General features: G+C 45.8%; 1 protein-coding gene across 15 annotated transcripts in view; it reads left to right on the top strand.

Annotated features, from left to right (window-relative positions):
* Positions 1-18,444, top strand: part of LOC120371563 (LIM domain containing preferred translocation partner in lipoma) — a 493,573-nt gene that overhangs the window by 241,962 nt on the left and 233,167 nt on the right. For 14 of the 15 annotated variants that reach the window (XR_005584438.1, XM_039487445.1, XM_039487443.1 and 11 more), the window contains one exon: positions 6,113-6,314. Coding sequence is in view for 14 of the 15 variants with exons in the window: in XM_039487445.1 (XP_039343379.1) it covers positions 6,122-6,314 (193 nt within the window). In the remaining variant the exon portion in view is untranslated. Of the gene's footprint in view, positions 1-4,280; positions 4,388-6,112; positions 6,315-18,444 lie in introns of those variants that run through there. The other variant, XM_039487446.1, reaches the window with a different exon arrangement.

Here is an 18,444-nt window from a genome sequence, read left to right as displayed (position 1 = left end):
GTGAGGATAATTAACAATTGGATTAACTTACCTAGCGGTGTGGTGGATTCTCCAGTACAGTAAGTCAAGTCTCTATCTGAAGTTAAACACGAGTTATGGGCTTGATGCAGAAATTACTGGGTGAGATTTTATGGCCTGCTTTACCCAAGGTGCAGATGATCCTAATGGCCTCATCTGGCCTTAGAGTCGATGGAAGAAGCAGGGTTTTAGGAGGGAATTGACTGAGGAGACGGTAGCGGTTTGGGAAACCGGCATTGCCGAGGGGGGTTCCATGGATGGAGAACGCCGTGGGAGAAGGCACAGAGTTAGGAGCCTAGAAGGAAATAATTGGAGCATTGCTGTCAGAATGGAGGGCCTGTCTATGTGTGAAAGAGGGAACCAAGATAGGAGGCCAAGGCAGGATTTTGTAATGCACTGAATGTGAGAGCAAGGAGTTTGCACTTGATGTGCCAGCCAAAGGGGAGCCTATGGAAGGAGTCAGAGGGGATAGGGTCTCGCTGTTGCGGGGGTGATGGTAATTGGAGACAGAACGTGGCAAATTTGGGATGGTTTGGTTTATTCAGGTTTGTCAGGAGGGACTCACTGAACGGAAACTGGCTGACAAATCCGGAATGATTTTCTTGATGAAGAATTGACAGGGACGCAGCAGATGTAATCTGCAGCTTTGCTTTTCAGTATGTGCTTTCGACCCAGCCGTTGACTTCAGTGGCAGCAGAAGCAGGCCCTCAATCCACGAAGTCATCCCGTGTGGGTGACCAGTAATTGTCTCAGACAGCGAGAGGCCGAGGGAGCTTGAGACGGTTACTTTCCCCAGGGTGGCAGATGTGTAGTGAAGAGCCACAGGGATTCATAGCAAGTCTGATGGTGGTTCACTGAAAATGACGGTAGCCTGGAAGGAGGAACATGACGTGTTTCACTGTCGGAGTGTGTAAAGCTGCCCGGGGCGTGGCACGGACAATAACGATTGTCAGCATCCTTCCTTTCTGTTTCTACCCTGTCACCCCCTCTTCGAGTCCCTTTGCTGATTCCCTGTCTCCAGTGTCAGAGCCGCACTCCCTGCCCTCGCTGCCTTGGCTCTCCACTGCTGTCCGTCTGCCTGCATGTCTGCTCTCGTGCCACTGCTCACGTTCTGCCATGCCATCCATCTTAATGCTCCTATTTCCACATTCCCCCGTTCCGGTGCCTTGTCACCCTCTGCCCCTGCCACAGAACCTCCTCCCTCCTGTGGTACACCGCCCCCCCTCCTCCTCTTAGTGTCTCACTTCTTTCACCACTGATTTCTCCATCCCCCTGTGAAGTCCTGCACCTACCTATTATTGAGCTATTAAAAAACGTGCAGTTTGCATAAAACTACAGCAGGCAAAAAATCACTTCTGTAACTATTACTAATTCAGAGAAGTGTTTGGAGATGCATCTGTAGGAAGCGTGAATCGCTAATCTCATAGTTAGGCATTGATGCTAATCTTGGATTTTCCGGGGTGTATATTATCATTTGCTGGGAAAAAAAAATCAGATCTGGTGAGTAGGTGTGAGAAGGTCTGAGCTGAATGTAGGACTTAGTTTCTTGTTCACGAGATGCGCTGATGGGCTTAATGGGCTGATCCAACTCGCATTTGGGTAGGGTTATGGATTTGGTGGGGTTTACATTATCAGCATTAAATTATAAGCCCAGGTGGTGCGTTTTTGGTGTTTGGTCTCCATTGTGAAATGGCTGCGTGGTTGACACCATTGACAGGGTGTGACAGAGTAGGATTGTGGTACATCTACAGTGTTCACGTAGGGGCTGTACCTGGACTAGTAGAAGTTTGATAGGTCAAGATTGAGAAGCACTGAGGGAGAGGTGGGGCTGTCCGCTTATCCTGCACTGCACCTATCGGATTGTTGCCCATTTAACCAGTCACGCTAACGTGCATTTAAAAAAAGCAAAGTTTGGTTTTAGCTGCTGAGTCAATCATTTTCCTTTTGTATTTTGTGAGACTTGCAACGAGTGGATGAATTTTGCTTGTTTTGGGGTATGTCTACACTACCCGCCGGATCGGCAGGCAGTGATTGATCCAGTGGGGATTGATTTATCACGTCTAGTCTAGACGCGATAAATCTACCTCTGAGCCCTCTCCCGTCGACTCCTGTGCTCCAGCGCAGCGAGAGGCGCAAGCAGAGTTGATGAGGGAGCAGCAGCAGTCGACTCACTGCAGTCAAAACACCACGGTAAGTCGATCTAAGTACTGGAGCTGGGCTGGAGGCATGGATGGGAAAAGGGAACTTGTTTGGGACATCTTAACTGGCACAGATAGAGAGAAGAGAGAAAAAATACATAGGAGAAGATGAGCGAGAGCAAAGGAGAAACAGAAAAGACTAAAGGGGAAATAATAAAAATATCAGAAATACTTTTGAGAATAGGAGAGCCAGGGTCATGCACGGGCTCAGAACGAGTGGCTGAGATACAGCAGTGCGGTCGCTATGTTCCCAGATTGGCTATTAATATGTTCTAGTCTTTAGGCTCATTAATAGCAAGGTTCCATCGCTGTTTTGCTCAGCCCACTGCACTGCTTCCTTGCTGCTGAGATTGGCATTACTAATTTGGCCCTTCAGCCCATGCTACCTTGCGTTGTGAATCTCTCAGATGGCATAGGCTCCTTAGGTCATGTCACTATGTGGGTGGGAGACGAATCAGGAGTTGTAGAAAGTAGCTTGAACGGCTTTGTGGGTACCCTTGTTGCGGAGTCTGTAGTGAGATAATGCCCCAGTGTGGTGCTAGGGGGCGCTGTGCTGTGGGATGTGCCATCTTCCAGCTGCCATGTAAATGCTGGGCATTCCCCACCCAGCCCAGTTGGAATTAAATTCCAGGGCACCTTCAACAGTGCTTGCTGGGCGCAGTGCGGCATGATTAGCCCTCCTGGCCCTCCGGGTTGAGGGGCTGCATTGCTGTCCCTTCTTTGCACCCAGGCTGTTAGCGTGGTTTGATCGCTTTGATCTGGAGCTTGTGGGGATGTGGGAAGAGGAGGGGGATCTTCCTTGTTTTGGTGAGAATTTGTTTCTGGTTCCGTAAACCCTGGCGCTGGGAACAGCAGGTTGCAGGACAGCGCGGAGCGGTTAGCGGGATTTCCTCTCTGGCCTTGCGGGCGGACCTGCCTTCCATTTCTTGCTTTCAGAATGATGCTGTCATCTGGTAATATGAGACCAAGAAGCAGAGGGTGGAGGGTGATCACCTGGTTTGCTGGGGCTCTGCCACCGGAGAGTTGTTGGTGTGAATTGTGTTGCATGCTGCATCTCAGCAGCTCCACTAGGGAGCATAACATTCAGAGTCCAGTTCAGAGGCACCTGCAGCGCTACTGCTATCTTCTTTTAGAGCTGCGTGGTTCCTGCCAGGTCCGCAGCACCCATGGGCACCAGCCGGCCTGAGATGTTTTATTTCTCCACCAGTGGTTGGTCTCCTCTTATTGGGGGTGGTTTCTGGGTTGGCTAGATTAAGTTGGGCACGAGCCCTTGGCTGGGAGGGAAACTACTGACTGAATATTTAGATCCAAGATGTGGAAAATGAGGTGCACAGCAGTGAAATGGATTGGTGCGGGTCCCACAGGGGGTTTATGGTAGAGGCAAGGGTAGAACCCAGATCCCCAACTCTATCCTGTGCTTTGACCACAAGATTATCCTTACCACCCAGTCTCTCAGTGGAATTAACTCCTCACATAGGGAGTTGTTGCTGTCTGGAATAATAATCTGTGACCGTAATAAATACAATTCTAATTGCTAAGTTAATTTTAGAAAGGCATTGGTGTGAATAGCCGGTCTCTGTTCTGTTGCCCACCACTGCAAAGACACATGTATTCTCAAGTAGCAAATCCCTGAGGCTGGCCTGTGCTTACAAACACAGGACAAGCCTGGGCTTCTTCCTGGGCTGTTTTTTTAGGAATCCCCCTCTATCACCTATTGCCTCTTAGGTAGACTCTACTTTTTATGCTTCTCGGGGGAAATAGTGAGATGCAGCTGTTCTGCCTGCCATGGTGAGTCAGCAGAGTAACTCTGCATCCCCCCCCCCATGGTCCTGAAGCTTGGCACACCTGGCCCCCATTATACGAATCTTTAGAAGTATATTCTGAAGAGTGAACTCTAGATGATCAAGTTAGGACAGGCTTCAATACGTGTCCAGGTGTGTCACCATGCTGCTGAAACACTTCCTTAGAGCCATGTGTGGAATGTGAGGGCCATGTGACGGAAGCTTTTACTTCGCAGCGGCAAGAATGTGCCTGTGTTGGCAGGACGTGGGGGACGACAGCTGGGCTCTACAGCGGAGTCCGTGAAGAGATGTTTGGTCTCCAGCGGAGGTGGTAGATGGCAGAAGCAGCTGCCCATTTTCCTTCAGATTCCAGCTGCTGACCTTCAACAGGTGATTTGTGACTGCCACTCCTGGCTTAGGAAAACCTCTCCGTGAGAGACAGTCACATGGATTTCTGTGCGTGCGGCCGCAGAGCTGTGTCAGAGTTGTTAGAGCGCTGCAGCCCTGCAGAGTTCAGTAATCATTTCTCTCTATGGGCTTGTACACCTGGCAGCATTCACCCCCGTCCCCAGCTCAGTGGATAGTTCTCACCAATTAATATGTTCATTTGCGGGAGCTAGAACTGCCCTCACGCACCAGCCCCGTCGGAATGCGATTGGAGAGCAGCTCTTTTTGCAAATCCTGCCAGAGACTCGGTTGTCTCGCCGTTCACAGCTGGAGGTGTTTTTTCACAACGGTGATCAGATAATGTTGTCCCTGGCTCCGTCTTCTTCCTGCGCTGATTCTTCCCATGCTTTCTGCTTTAGCTGATCAAAGGAAACCTCTTCAAATCCAGTCTCCAGAGCCTGCCGGGGTTTTGTTGCCTAGTGGAATTTTTCTAACCTAAACAAGAGTATGGGGGGCTGAAGTGACGGCAGGCAGTGGATGCAAAATGAATTAACCCCTTCAGTACTGAGAGAGTGGATGTCACAGGGGACTAAAGGAATATGTGGCCTTTACTGCCTTGCCATTGTTCACATTCATAGATAGATAATGACTAGAAGTCATTGACATCAGATGGCTGTTTGATGGCCTGTGTGGAAATGCATTGGTTGGTTTCAGTGCAGTCCCTAATGGACAGATGTTTCTGGGTCAGATTTTTCAAAGCATCTCAATCTGGTTTTCAGAAGTGATTTAGATGCTTAGGAGCCTAAAGCCAACAATTACATAAATAACTAGTGATTTTGTTTGCCTCGGTTTTCATGTGTCCAAGTCGAGGCCCCTGAAAGGGGTCTGATTTTCAGAGGGTGGGTGTCCAGAATCAGCATGCTTGACAGTGTCTTGAGTTGGAGGTCCAAAAACAGAGGCATCCAAAATCAGTTGCTTTTGAAAATGCCGGCCTGAGAAGTTTCCTTGAAAGTCAGTGGGACTGTGGCTGCTAAGTGCCTGAATGAGCTTTGAATATGGGAGTAAGGCTCTTTAGGTGACTTAAGGTGAAATTTTCAAACCCCCCAGTCAGTCTGTACGGGCACTTTTCACCATGGAATCTGAGCACCTCACTGACACTGCGGAATGTATCCTCACAGCTTCCTTGCAAAGTTAGGGCAGATTTATCCCCATTGTACTGAGGCACGCAGAGATTTTCCAAGGTGTCACCCAGCTCTCCTTCACAGCAGGGAAGTCATCAGCACAGTTTCATTAGTGGTCCCTCTGTGGCAGCCTGGCTCTGGAGGCTAAGATTTGAACTGGCTGTGGAACTGGAAGCAACCATCATGCTGAGAACCCCTGTTTCCATCTCAAAAGGGAGGTGAAGCCGATTCCGCCCCACTACCCTGCCAGCATGCCTCAGCTTTGATCTGGGGAGGGGGCCTACCTCTTAAGGGTCGGGGGGGGGCAGGATTCAGCTCCATTCTAGCTCTGTTTGCTGAGAGGCAAAGCTGCTGCCTCTGACATACTGTTGTAGGGATAAATAGGCAAATTCATATGCCAAGTCATAAAGAGAAACCTTCACACACATGAAGGGTTTTGTGTATTTATATTTTACAAGTAAATAAAAAGAAGTTCCTAGGTTGTTGTTGTTTTTTTTTCCAATTTAAAAACCTAAGGTTTTTTTTTTTTCTTCTCATCCTTCCCCAGATCTGAACCATGTCCCACCCATCATGGCTGCCGCCAAAGAACACCAATGAACCCATCGGTCACGTCACTGCAAGAATGGAGACCACGCATGCTTTTGGGACCCCCAGCATCTCTGTGTCCACGCAGCAGACGCCAAAGAAGTTTGCACCCGTTGTTGCACCAAAGCCAAAGTACAATCCATACAAACAGCCGGGGAGTGATGGTAAGCAACCTTTGGAAAGGAGCCGCATGGCATGGCAAGTTCTCCATGCGATCTCTGTGAAATACAAGGGTGTTTACCTGGTGAAACTGACCCCTATGCTGTTTTCACTGCCCATTTCACCCATTCTCTGTATCTGACTTAGGGGAATTAGCCCCCTTATGCTATATGCTCATGAGTTACTCTAGATTACTGACACCTTCTTTGAGGTTACCTGCTTACAGAGCAGTTCAAATGAAAATCTTGGGGTAGCTTTTGAGCGTGTTCCTTCCAGCTATCCTCACATTATTTAAAAAAAAAAAAATCATTGTGGGCTCCATCTTATTTTCTTAACAGTCGATGCCGACATCCGCTTTCTAAGGCCATTCCTTTCAAGGTGATCGTGCATTTGGTGTGTAACCACTTGGGCTGATCCAAAGACGTTGTGCTGGCAGGGGGAGGGTTAGGGCTTGTGCGCTGGCTTAGTGAGAAGTACCGGGCAAAGTACTAAGTCTGGGGACGTGGCAGGATGATAGGGCAAGTTGTTGGCAGAACTGCTGTCCAACCAATTGGATGAATTCAGGATTACGGCTCCCTCGGTACCTCAAATTCTTAAGAATTAATATTTTAAATGAATAATTGTTTATAGGGATATTTATATGACCGTTGCAACAGCATCTGGACACGTTATATAATTAAAACAAAACCTGAACTCACATGGCCTAACAGGACATAACCACCACCACCGATACTTTGGCCCTCCTCCACCTACCACTTTATAAACACCCTACGTTTAACACACTCTATCAGATACTTGGGCCGCATGCTGAATCACGATGCTCTGAAGCTTGGTGTCTTGTAGACCCAACCCAGCAGAGCGAGGAAGTGCCAAAGTGAGGGACACTCAGCTGAGAGTGCCTCCGGGGCTCAGCTCCAGTCACTTGTCAGGAGAAGCTCCTCCAAAGTTCTGAATCGGTCAAGGAGGGTCAGTGGCAAGACTTTCATTGATCGTAATAGAGAGACAAGGTGGGGGAGGTGATATCTTTTATTGGACCAACTTCTGTTGCTGAAAGAGTCAGGCTTCTGAGATGCACAAGGCTCTTCTTCAGGTCATCTTGGTTGTAATTTGTGAGAGATGGGACTCCTGGCTTGTTGGCATATGATGGGAGTTCTGTTTGCACATAATAATCATAATAGATTATAATTACAGCAGGTTGAAAAATGCGAGGGGGGCTTTCCTGTGAAATTTTTCAATTCTATGTGGGAAAACCACAAAAGGAAACAAAAATTTCATTTTGATTTGGTTTTTGAAAACTGGAAAATTTCAGTTTTTAATTTTTGAGTTTTGCGTTTTCTGGATCCCCTTTCCTTTCTGTCTTCCTCAGAGTGCAGTCACATGAATCATGGCTTGGAGGGGGAGGGGGATGGTTCATGAGTCAGTTTCCCCCCTTTTTCCCCCCTGTAAGTTTTCAAAATTTCTCCAGTTTTGGAAAAGTTATGGAGCAGCTAAAGAAAAAGAAAAAAACAAACAACCCCGCACCCCCCCCCAAACAAACAAACAAACAAAAAATGAAGCTCGGAAGCTCTGCCACTCTGGGACTTTTCAAAAACATCCCTAACTTTTGAAAAGTTGGAGAAGTTTTTAAAAGTTGCAAAGTAGAAAAGGAAAACTAAAAAAAGAGAGTGTAAAAAGTGAAAAAGGATCCCTCAAACTGCAGACATCACTAATTCTGTTGCATTCATTGACAAGACATGGGTGAGAGAGAGAGGGAAAAACATCAAGTGAGAAGAAGTTTTCCACTGGAGTTGCTGGGGAGGTGGGTGATTGGATGGGAGGGAGATATTATCTTCTCTTGTGTCTTTTGTACCATGCAGCTCTTGGGGAGGGAGGAATTGATAAGAAGCGAACAGCACAGGGGAGGGAAGCTTCCTGTGATTAACGCTCAGATCGGAGATTTCCCTGTGGAATACCACTTCTCATTGGACCCGGTCCTGCCCCGGGTGAAACTCGCAAGGCAGTCCCGTTGAAGCTCACTGAGATGAGTGTACACACACCGTGTAGGAGACACTCAGCATTTCTCAGCATCGGGACCATGTCTTGTCTTGGAGATCACATGGTCATTCGAGGAGCCTGGAAGGCTAATGGTGCTGAGGAAGAGCTATTCAGGGATGTGGTGGGATACAGAGCTTGCTGAAGTCCTTCCAACAGCCAGCCCGTCCAAACCCATTAGCTCGACTGTATATGAATTTAAGAATGCGAGACTTCTGGGATTCAGGAGAGAAGGCGGGGCCATTAGAGACTATTTAGCCCATAATGCTTCATTCCCTTTTTATTGCTCCATTGTCTCAGCAATGCTCCCTAACTGTTTCCTCAATGACCTCGATTTGTTTTTGTTTCAACAATCTAGCCTGGGAGGCACTGGGGACGGCTGATGGCTGCCTGTGCAAAGAAGTCCGCCCAGTTATCTTGTCTGAATTTGTTCTTCCATTCTCATATATGCCTCTTTCTACTTAGCCGTGAAACTGGAAACTCGAGAGCTGCAGTTCCCATTTGGACTCTGGTATATTTCAGTCTCTCACTCCCTTTCCCCAAGTAACTTCACGGGGTGTTTAATTTTCTTAAGGCTTGAGAAGAGGCACCGTTTACAAAGTCATTCTGCTAAAGGTGACTGGAAGCAAAGGGATATCGCGCAAGTGGAAGACTGCAGAACAGTGTCCTAAGGCTGTAGTGGTACAGAAGTAGCCGTACAAATCATGCCCTGGCACAGCAGCTGCTGCCAGATCAGTATCATTAAAATCAATTGCCCATTTAAAAGCGGCTGCAGGGGCATTATCAGCGAATTTCTCTTGGAGGCCAGCACATGCTCTTTACTAGTTTCTCCAGATTGTCGCTTATAGCATTGGGGAGGCCACGTCCTCGGGGCTAACATCTCTTTTAAGATGTGTCACTTGTACAGCCTGTACCTTTTTCGGCTGATAGGCCTGTGTTTTTCCTGAGTGAATTGAAAGTGCTGATGAAAGTTGCCGGAGTAAAGCCCTGGGGCCCAAAGGCCTCTCTGCATGACATGGAAAGTGGCCGTGACATGACACCATGTTGCCTCCCAATCAAACCTTTGGCCCCTCCACTTGCACTTGGATACTTTTTGTTGACATTTAGTGTTATATCCTTTTTTCGATTACACTGTGCTGCCTGAGCTGAGCTCTGCCTTTCCCTCACAGCTAACTCTCCTGCCCCCAGTTATAAAAAGTGGGGGTGTCAGGGGAAGCTTTTAAAATATATTAAGCAGAAATAGATCTAAGTTTAAAATTATCTATAAAAATGATTAAAAAGGGAAACAAAAGCTAAACAAAATAAGTAGAATGAGCCTGTTTCAAAATACCCTTTGAATGTTTTAGACTGTGTAAGTGGGTCGTTGTAACACTCTACCTTCCCTGCTGCAGTTTATGATACTGACTTGCTGTGTCTTGTTTTAAGCTAGATTTGATCGCTCATTGGGACAGAGACAGCAGGACACTGATCCTACCTGGTGCCTCTGGGTACCATTAGAAACAGAAGAATAGACAAAAACACAGTTCTGATTCCTGTGCTTCTTCAGTTTCTGCTGCGTAGCAGAAGCCGCACACTGTTGTGTTTCTATAGGGCCTACAAACACTGGGCTAGATTTTCAAGTACTAAACTGCCACAATATGGGCCAGATTTTCCAAGGTGTCCAGCTCCAGTTTTCCCCATTGGGACGCTTACGGCCTGATTTCCAAAAGGGGCCAACAGCCAAAGTACTGAGCACTTTTGTTTTGGTGCCTAGCTGGGAGCTGAGTTCTTTGGAAAACCTGGCGCTCAGTAGCTATTGGGTATTTGTTTTGTTGTGTTCAGTTTCTCAGAGGAGGAGTGGTAGCTGTTAGAGATGTAGCTCAGGACTTTTCTTGGTCAATGTTACCTATTCTAAGGTCTGGAAAACATGAGCAGAAGTCACCACGTCACAGCATGTTCTATTTGGCAGTGCTTCCCCCATGAACTAGTGTCTCCAAATGGCCTTTTTCTTTGTTCTGTTCGGCACATCCGTGCCCTGTTCAAAGCAGGATCTTAGCAGAAAGGCTCAGTGATCTTCAGACTTTCTTGAATGGAACCAGCTTCTGATTGTTCCTTTTCTTTTCGCCACTTGAGCTTTGCTTCACCCTTGTTGCCCAGGTTAGTCTGCAGGTCCAACTAGCTGCCATTGTTGCTGTCTTGCAGCTACTTTTATCCCTGTTTTTATGCTCTGGCTACATGGCACTTAACGAATCATCAAGAGGTTGCTGAGGTACAAGTTTGCACGCAAGGGCATTGTGTGAGTGGAGCCTTAATGACCCGAGGCAGGAAGAAGATGAAGTGAGCGTGTGGGAGGCAGGAGCCAAGACGCAAGGCTGCTGCATCGTAGCGATCGGTCACATCGCAGAATTCTCTGAAATGCGGACATTTACCAAGCAAATAAAATCCTGCTGGTGTTAACGTGAGTGGGAGCCATAGCATGGGCAGTGTTCATGCAGTCAGACCTGCTTCCCCAGTGTGTGTATTAGACATGCCAAAAGCTTCAGCGGTCCCAACTGGGGCTAACACCTGGTCAAGTGAACTGATGGCTGTTTCTTTCCCCAGCTTAGACCAGTGCCTGCTGTCTGCCCATTTGTGTTGTCCAGATCCCATGTTCCTGTGTCCTTATAGCTGCTGATTATGGTTCTTTACCTAAATTTCTTCCATGAAAACTATGGGGGAATGGGTTGAATTTTCTTATTCTTAACTGTATCCAGGAACACACCATAAATCATTTTCCCTGATACCTTATTACACTGTGTTCTCATTTCACTTTATAAGATTCTGTAGCAGTGCCTGGAATTTTAATAAGCTCAGCCCTAGGGCATAAGCATTCTTGTTCCAAGCGGGCCTGATCCTGAGAGATGCGAGTATTGAAGTCAATGAGAGCTGCATGGGTGGGCTCTTTTTCCTGTGCCACTCATATTCTGTGAATTGTTCCACACCTCATTCCTCGAGTTCCAGCTTTTTGCTCTGAACCAGAGGACTCCATCAGGCCTGATATATAATAATTTTCTCTCTGTCTTTATAGACAAAATTCTGCCCAGTATAACATGTGCTTTTAGGAGAAAAATGACTTAATCCTGCTTTCATTGAATTCAGAGGCATAACCCCCATGGACTTCCGTAGAAAAAGGTCTGTATTCTCTAAATATACTCAGTAAGCTCTCTGTTTATACGTGCAATACTATGTGTGTAACATAACAGTGATCAGGGGAAGGGGACTCACTGTGTTTGTGTTGAAAGAAGAGCACTGGCAATAGATCTCAAGGATAGAAATGATTGAAGAATATTTTCCTCCTGCTGTGTCGCAGTCATGGTCTCATTCCTTTCACTGTTCTGTAATCAGCGCTGTGGTCTCTGCTCCAGTTTCAGTACAGAACAGAGACTTGGGTGACTTTAAATTACTTCACAAATACTGCTATGTACTCTTTCCTTCCCTCTCCTTTTTGCAGGTAGAGAATTGAGACACAGAGAGATTAAGTGACTTGCCTCAAGAAATCCATGGCTGAGCTGGATTTAAAAATAAAATGAAAGCTCAAATTCTCATGACTCCAGAGGCTGGGAAAAAAGACCAAATATCACAGGACTTGTGATAAAATCCCAATACTTGGCAACACTCTACAAATGCAAATCTAGCAGAACTCATGGGGTTCCGGCAGTTTGGCCATGTAGCCCCTCTGTGTTGCAATTTCATCCTCTCTGTTACAGATGGCAGGTGTGCAAAAGCGTAACAGGTCAGACAGTTGTGGTGCCATCAGAATGTACCTCCAAATTAGAGATGGATACCCCTCCCCCGGTGTACAATCCAGTGCCATGTTTTCTCTGTCAGAGGTACTGTGGACTAGCTTCACAAAATTTGCTACCTTCGCTCATGGCAGTGCATCACTGGAAATGTTATAATCACTGCTGTCGATGTCTTTTCCTTACATTCTGGCACCCTGGGTGAGTATAATACCAGCAAGAGCGGAAGCAGTTAACATGGGAATTCAACGAGAACCAAAGCAGACCTTTCTTTCTTTCTTTCTTTCTTTCTTTCTTTCTTTCTTTCTTTCTTTCTTTCTTTCTTCATCCCCTTCCATTTAACTTTTTTTTCCCTAGGGGAGAGGGTACGTTTGTTACTTGTGAGAAGAGCCTCAATACCATGCTGGCTTCAAGCCAGAGATAGCGGGTGCTGTGTCTGTGAAAGCTTCATCCCTGCTGCCACTGGTCCACCTGCTCTTGACCTGCAGCACGCTCCCTCTGTTCTGGTGCATGGAGGCTCTTGAGTAGAGACTGCTAATTTTGTTCTATGTCTGCTAGGGGCTAGGAATGTGAACTGTCAGGCTCCCTTTTACTTGTACCCAAAGAAACGTACTGAATCTTGTGTGCAAGAGCTACTGTCAGCATCTCTGTCTAATTTTCGAAGCCCGTGTATGGGTTTCCTGGAGTATATGATTCCACCTACCCCTCTGATATTGGCAGCTCATAGAAGCTAAACTGGGCAAGCGTCTGTTCTATACTTGGCTGGGACGCTGAAAAGGGAAAAATCCAGGGTGATGGTGGTGATCCAGTAGATTCTACTCCGCTCTGTGTGTTTGATTTGAACCATACTTCAGCATGGGGACAGGTTATAGATGTTATAAATCCAGAAGGGACCACTGTCATCATCTAGTGTGACAGGGGAGCTCTGCTGATGCTGGTGCTGTCTTTTGCATGAGCCAGAAATAGGAATTCCTGTTCAGCTGTGCTATTGCTTTGCAAGAGCAGGAGTGTTTCCCATCATATCCTGTCTGTTCTGCCTCCCTAGAATTCCCCAGTAGTTTCAAACCAAGTATGGTATTCTTTCCTTCCTATCTCAGACTGTTGTGAAGTATTATAAGCTGTTGAAACAGCTGCTGTGTTTCACCCCAGAGGGGGCAACATCTCAGTGATGAAACTGATTAATCTATTTTGGGCCAGCACTTGTCACCCCCATCATGCTCTCAGCATCTTCCAGGATTGGATCCATGATCTGTAAAATACTTTGGGCTCATATGGATGGAAAAATAGAAACGTGAGATATTATTACTGCTCTTGCTGATGCTAATCACACCCTGCTAACGTATTTCATTCTCACTGCACTTAAGCAAACCCCCAAATTAGCTCTTGCCGTTTAAAGTGTGTAAGCCTTTCTAAAAGGAATTGTGTTATGGAAGAAATCTTAACTCTTCATCCATGTAGTTTTCCTAACGGATGAAGCAAACTGAACAAATGCAACCTCTTCATGTATTAGTCAGTGTCAAAGCTGCATCATCTAGGGACTATTGCAAAATAAAGCCCACAAAATTAACAGTGGCTCAAACCTCCAGTTCCCTTTGCGGCGACTCTGCCACCATCTGCCTTCAAGTTTTACAAAAAGCTGGAGTAATCATCAAGAAGTGGTGGTTGAAGGGAGGGGCAGGAGGCTTCCTCACTGGGGGCTACTTCAGCCCCGGTTCTGAGCAATCCCTCCGGAAGTCTCCATTGATTTCTCTCTAATAACATCCTCTTCCCTATTGGCTGAGAACCAGATGAAACCATTTGGTGATTAGTGGTTGTTCTCACTTGCACAGCAGTGGTTTTAAATGAGTCTTTAGTAACTGGAGCTCTACTGGGTAAGCCTGAGGCCAGATTGTGGTGCCCTTCCTCATATGGAGTAGCACCTTTGCCATGAGGCGTGTAAAAACCTTGACAACAGGTAGGCTGCTGATATGTTGAGACCCCTGTCTCTCTTGCTGAGTAGCGTCGTCTCGTCATTTTCTATTGCTCCACCTGTTGTCTCTTGTCTTCTACCTAGATTGTCAACGCTTTGGGGAGGGACTATCTTTTTATTCTGTGTTTGTACAGCCCCTAGCACAGTGGGGTCATGGTCCTTGAATGTGGCTCCTGGAAATTATAAGATATCAGAGTAAGATATTACTCCGTGTGAGTGATGGGATCAGCATCTGGCCATTAGCTCTAGATAAATGCGTAGATCTAATGCATTTGCTTTGCTTTCACGTTGAAATGTTCTTCTTTGAAATATCACCGTGGGTAACGGTATTGGGTACGATGAGACGACAAACTGGTGCATAAAAACTACTGCAGAACCAATATACTTATCTCTAGTTCACAAACTGTCAAGTCAAGCAACCTGATTTTATTAATGATTTTTACTACGTTCTGTTAGGATTACAAATAGGAACCTTCCCGAGGCTTTGGGATACATAGCCACTTACTTGGGAGCTACTTGAATTAATATCTAGCCTTGTTTTTCACTTTGGTGAACAGAATTGCACTTTTCTTTGTTTGGTTTAATAAAGCCAGCATTATATTCTTTGACAGGTAGACTTTTTCCAAGCTGCATTTTCTCTTTTCTTTCTCTTTTCCTATGTCTGTCTGCCTCTGTTTTCTTTCAAGATGCTATATTTAATTTTTCCACATCATTATTTTGGGCTTTGAATAGTGATTCATCTATGCAGTGGCCTGTTCCGTGAACCACAATAGTTTGGGTAGAAAAAAGAAAGGAGGAGGTTGGTTTGGGGGGATGGGATGATCTGACACACTCTGGAATGGAAACAAGCCATCTTTTTATAACTCAAATTGCAAACATCTGGCATTTATTATATTAAATCTACTTTTAAACAGATAAAGTTGCTCTCCACATTTATAAAGGCTATTGTGCCTAATCGAGGCAACAGAGCAACATTAAAGCTGAAATAGCTTTAATTCAAGCAGGCAGCACTTGTCCCCTTTGTTTTTAATCTAAAAGATTGAATACGTTGTGAGTAAGTTAAAGAATAGCAATTGTTATGTGACAATTAACAAGCAAGTAAAACTTCCTTTGTTTTTTCCCCTTCTTCACTAAATGCACCTTTGTAAGCCCTGTAAATTAACGGTTATAATAAAAGATTATATATATAATATATATAGTTACCCTTCCCTGCCTAAAGCTTTTTTACATTGCCAAAGAGTATGGTAAGCCAGGGCAACCAGTAAATGTCTATTGGGTTATGTTATAGTTGGTCTGATAAAGGTTAGAAGAATGCATGAGCAGCTTTTGAAACCTCAAAATCAGTATTTGTGGCCAAATAAAAGGCCTTTTTGCATTACAAATTGGACTAAAATAGATAAGGCCTGAAGTGTTCTCTGAAAGGAAGTACGTTGAGGGGGACTGGATAGGTAGCTCAGTGGTCTGTTAATGGGATACACATCGAGTGTGGCTGCGTCGTTAGCCTGTAATGACTAGTAAGTGGCCGGTGTGGAATGAACTGTGGGCCTCGGACAGTTCCTAATAAACAGCTGTCCCGTCAAAAACTCCACTGCCATGCTCTTCTTTAATTGGCGTCTGTGTTGGAAGGGCTCAGCAAAGGGCTAAGGTTTGAGTGGGCCATAGAGATTCACCCATACAGTCGGGGTGTCGGTTTGCACGGGTGAGTATTGGCAAGGCCACTGGACCAAAAGGTAAAGAGGGAGAGGTCTGCTCAGTTCACTGCAGCAGGTCTAAGCTTGGATCAGAGCCACAGGAGTATAGATCAACTTCTCAGCACCAGAGGTGAAATCCTGACCCCCTATTGAAATTAGTGGGAGTCTTGCCACTTATTTCTCCTGGTCTCTGCTGGCACCGTGGATGTAGTGGCTATAACTGAAGTCTGTTCTCAGATCTATCCAAATGGTGAGTGCTGACTGGAGAGCATTACAATACCCTCTGTGACTATTTGGAGGGTGCTGAATTTTTTTTTTGAGAGAAGGAAAGAGGTGGAGAGGTGACTAGAAGGGGTGTAACTAAGTGTAACAAGGTCAGATTAACAAAGGAAGAAGCAGGCTGAATATCCGGAAGGGTTCCCTAGCAGTGAGAACCATTACACAGCAGAGTAGGATTGATTAAAGGGGATGCTCTATATCCTAGTAAAGAGGAGAGGATAGACATTGATAAAGTACAGGTAGGAACTGGAGAGAAACAGTCAGATGGAAGAGTCCCATTCAGTTACATCACATGAAGGCAAACAACTAAATATTGACAGATTTGATAAGTGCTCATATACAAAGGCAAGAAGTCTAAATGCTAAGATGGGTGAACCTGTGTGCCTGGTATTAAATGAGGATATTGATATAAGAGGCATCACAGAAACTTGGTGGAACGATGAGAATCAATGGGGAAAAGTAATACCAGGGCACAAAATATATAGGAATGAGAGTAGGCTGCACTGGTAGGGGAGCGGCACCATATTGAAAGAGAGCATAGAATCAAATATAGTCAAAATCTGAAATAAATCAATCTACCATACAATCTCTGTGAACAGAAATTCCATGCTTGAACAATAAGAGTATAGCAGTAGGAATATTCTACCGACCACCTAATCAGGATGGTGACAGTGATTGTGAAATGCTCAGGGAAATTAGGCTACAGCTTCAGAAAACGCAATAATAATGGGGGATTTCAACCATCCCCCTATTGCTGGGAACATGTCAGGATGGGATGCAGAGATATGAGCAGCTAGTCCTGGAACCCATGAAGGGAGAAGCCATTCCTGATTTAGTCCTAAGTGGAGCTCTGGATCTGGTTCAGGAAGCGAATATAGGTGAACTGCTTGCAAATAGTGACCATAATGTAATTAAGTTTAACATCCTTGTAGGAGGGATAATACCGAAGAAACCCACCACAGTAGCATTTAACTTCAAAAAGGGGAACTACACAAAAATGAGGAGGATCTTTAAACAGCATGTAAGAGTGAAATGCCTCCAAGCTGCATGGAAATGTCTTTAAAACACCAAAATAGAGGTTCAAACTATGTGCATGCCCCAAATAAAAAATAATAAAAAAATAAGAGGACCAAAAAACTGCTAACCTGGGTGGACCACAAAGTAGGAAAGGTGGTTAGAAACAAAAAGATATCTTTTTAAAATTGGAATTCAAATTCTACTGACCAAAATAGGAAGGAACATAAATGCTAGCAAGTCAAGTATAAATATATAATCAGGCAGGCCAAGAAAATAATTTGAAGAGCAATTAGCAAAAGACCCAATTTTTTAAAGTAAATTAGAAGCAGGAAATCTTTCAAACCATCAAAGGTGCTAAAGGAGCATGCAAGGAAGACAAGGCCATTGCAGAGAAGCGACATTAATTCTTTGCATTGATCAACACTGCAGAAGATGTGAAAGAAGTTCCCACACCTGAACCATTCCTTTTAGGTGACAAATCTGAGGAACTATCCTAGATTTAGGTGTCATTAGAGGAGGTTTTGGAACAAATCAATAAGTTAATCGAGTAATAAGTCACCAGGAGCAGATGGGATTCACCCAGGTGTTCTGAAGGAACTCAAATATGAAATTGCAGAACTACTAACTGTGGTGTGTAACTAAGTTCCCTGTAAGCTGCGCAGCAGACTATCGAGGGCCACGCAGGTGCACAGGGGTCTGGACTGGAGAGGCACCTCTCCCCCTGCCCCAGCCCCGGAGCTGCCATGGCCGGGGAGAGGCACCTCTCCCCCAGCCCCAGTACTGCCGCGGCGGTGAGAGGCTCCCCTTCCCCAGCCCTGGGCTGGGTGGAGTCCTCTCTCCTTGCTGCAGCCCTAGGGCAGCCTGCACCCCAAACCCCTCATCCCCGGCCCCACCCCAGAGCCTGCACCGCCAGCCAGAGCCCTCACCCACCCCGTGCTGCAGCCCTCTGCCCCACCCATGAGCCCCCTCCCACACTCCGAACCCCTCAGCCCCAGCCCTGCCACACATCACCTCCATGTTGGTGCACATAACAACATTCATTCCACACATGGACGTAAAAAATTAGAGGGAACATTGGTATGTAACCTATTGCTTCAATCAACCTCTGTATCAGATCACTGGCAGATAGCTAATGTGATGCTGATTTGTTTTTTTAAAGGCTCCCGAGGCGATCCTGGCAAGTACAGGCCAGTAAGCCCAACTTCAGAGCCAGGCAAATTGGCTGAAACTATAATAAAGAATGGAATGATCAGGCACGTGGATGTATGTGATTTGTTGGGAAAGAGTCAGCATGGTTTTTATAAAGGGAAATCATGCCTCACCAATCTACTAGGGGTCAACAAAGATGTGGACCAGAGTGATTCAGTGGGTATAGCGTCCTTGGACTTTC

Source organism: Mauremys reevesii, linkage group 9, assembly GCF_016161935.1.
Source record: "Mauremys reevesii isolate NIE-2019 linkage group 9, ASM1616193v1, whole genome shotgun sequence".
NCBI lineage: Eukaryota > Metazoa > Chordata > Testudines > Geoemydidae > Mauremys > Mauremys reevesii.
The sequence above is the reverse complement of the archived record's forward strand: the minus strand, read 5'-3'. Positions and strand labels throughout refer to the sequence as shown.